This window comes from Asparagus officinalis, chromosome 10, assembly GCF_001876935.1.
Source record: "Asparagus officinalis chromosome 10, Aspof.V1, whole genome shotgun sequence".
NCBI classification, from domain to species: domain Eukaryota; kingdom Viridiplantae; phylum Streptophyta; class Magnoliopsida; order Asparagales; family Asparagaceae; genus Asparagus; species Asparagus officinalis.
In genome coordinates, this window is record NC_033803.1 from 49,391,782 (window position 1) to 49,393,885 (window position 2,104).

Here is a 2,104-nt window from a genome sequence, read left to right on the forward strand (position 1 = left end):
CTTATTTGTCACATGGCTGTAATTTGTTTATAGACACATGGCTGTAATTTATTGTATGTGATATTTTGTTCTAATAGAGTCATTCCACATGTGTTTATTCGTCACATGATATGCTTATTTGTCACATATGGAATGACTCTATTAGATGTGACTTATATCACATACAACCCATATAACATTGAAATATCACATGATATGCTCTATTAGATGTGACTTATATCACATACAACCCATATAACATTGAAATATCACATGATATGCTTATTTGTCACATGTGGAATGACTCTATTAGATGTGACTTATATCTATTGTATATGATATTTGGGTGTTGCTTGTGATATTTGTTATTTATACATGACATTTGGGTGTTGTATGTGTTATTTGGCTCTAATTTTTTGATAGTGAACGTGTACCGTATAAACAACAAATGTCACAAGCAACACCCAAATATCACATACAATACCCAAATATCACCTACAACACCCTAATGTCATGTATAAACAACAAGTGTCATAAGCAACACCCAAATATCATATACAAGACCTAAATATCACATACAATATTTAAATGTCACGTATAAACAACAAATGTCACAAGCAACACCCAAATATCACATACAACACCCAAATATCAAAAATCAGATCTAAATATCACATATAAGGTAGAATTGTCATATGTAAGATTGAATTATCATATATAACATTGAAATATCACATGATATGCTTATTTGCCACATTTACGGTTAATTGTGATACATATATGTTCCCTCATTTTCCTATTTACCCTTGAATAACTAAGAAATATAAATTGAACTCTAATTGGATCAAAATCATCCTCACAAAGGATTTCAATACATCAAACAAAAATACATCAGGAAGTTACAATCCCAACCCTCCATTCCAGTTCCTTCATAGAACCAATCTATAGCAATGTGCAGTACAAACAATAAACTCAAAACTCAAATTTAAAGCAAACAAATTTCCATCTTCTTCTTCTTCTTCTTCTTTTTTTGGGTGCACTGAATTAGGTACAAATCCAATGTCCTTTCCCTAAAAAATAATCTTTTGTTCTCTTTCTCATCATCATCATCAACAGGAGAGCCCCAAGAATTGTGCAGATTCTGATCGGACAGGTTCGAGTGAATCTGCATCATCTTCCTCATCCCCAATCCATGCCCACACATCTACCTCATTGCCTTCTCAACCTCCTCCTCGCCCTCATTTGATTTTCTCCCTGAGCCTGCAACCTCTTTGCTAATTCTTCACCAGTCCATTCACTAGCATCTTCATCGTCTTAAACCCCGGCATCCAATTTTTCACCATTGCATGCTTATAAACTCCCATAGCAGCCTCAAAATCCTCACCTTGACACAAATAATGTATCAAGCTAAAATAACACTGACCCTCTCCAGGCACAACCCTTTTCTTCCCCATCTCCTCATACACTCTTTTAGCCTCCTCCAACATCCCTTCTTTACAAAATCCAACAATCAAGAGATTATATATCACCCAATCTGGCATCATCCCCTTCGACAACATCTCCCTATACAAATCCTTCAACTCCCTTGTCCTCTTCAACTTATATAGCCCCTCAATCCTCACATTATACACCAAATTCGAACCCGGGTTTAACCTATACTCTTTCACCAACCACAAAACCTTATCCACGTCCTCCAACTTCTGCTCCCTATAGAAACCCGAGACCGCATTAGTAAAAGTGGTCGAATTGGGCTTGATTTTCCTCTTCATTTCATCAAACATCGAGTAGGTGGAGCGAGTGGAGCCTGATTCGGCAAACGACTTGATGAGAGTGTTATAAGTGTCGACATCTGGGACGATGTTGTGGGGCTCGACGAGGTCGGTGAAGAACTTGCAACAGCGGGGTGGTCGCTGGTGAGGATGGAGGTGAAGAGGAGGGAGTTGAGGGTTTGGGTGGAGGTATGGGAGCGGAAGGCGGAGGTGGCATCGTCGAGGAGGCGGGCAGGACACGTTACCGATGGAGAGGAGGGGGAGAGGAGAGAGCAGACGGAGGAGGGGCAGAGGAGGGAGCAGACGGAGGAGGGGTAGGTTGAGAGGAGGGAGACGGAGAGGGAGAGGGAGGTGCG

General features: G+C 39.9%; 1 protein-coding gene across 1 annotated transcript; it reads right to left on the reverse strand.

Annotated features, from left to right (window-relative positions):
* Positions 1,254-1,760, reverse strand: LOC109826717 (pentatricopeptide repeat-containing protein At1g61870, mitochondrial-like). The gene has a single exon (XM_020393734.1). It carries the CDS (start codon positions 1,758-1,760, stop codon positions 1,254-1,256), a length of 507 nt encoding a protein of 168 aa, XP_020249323.1.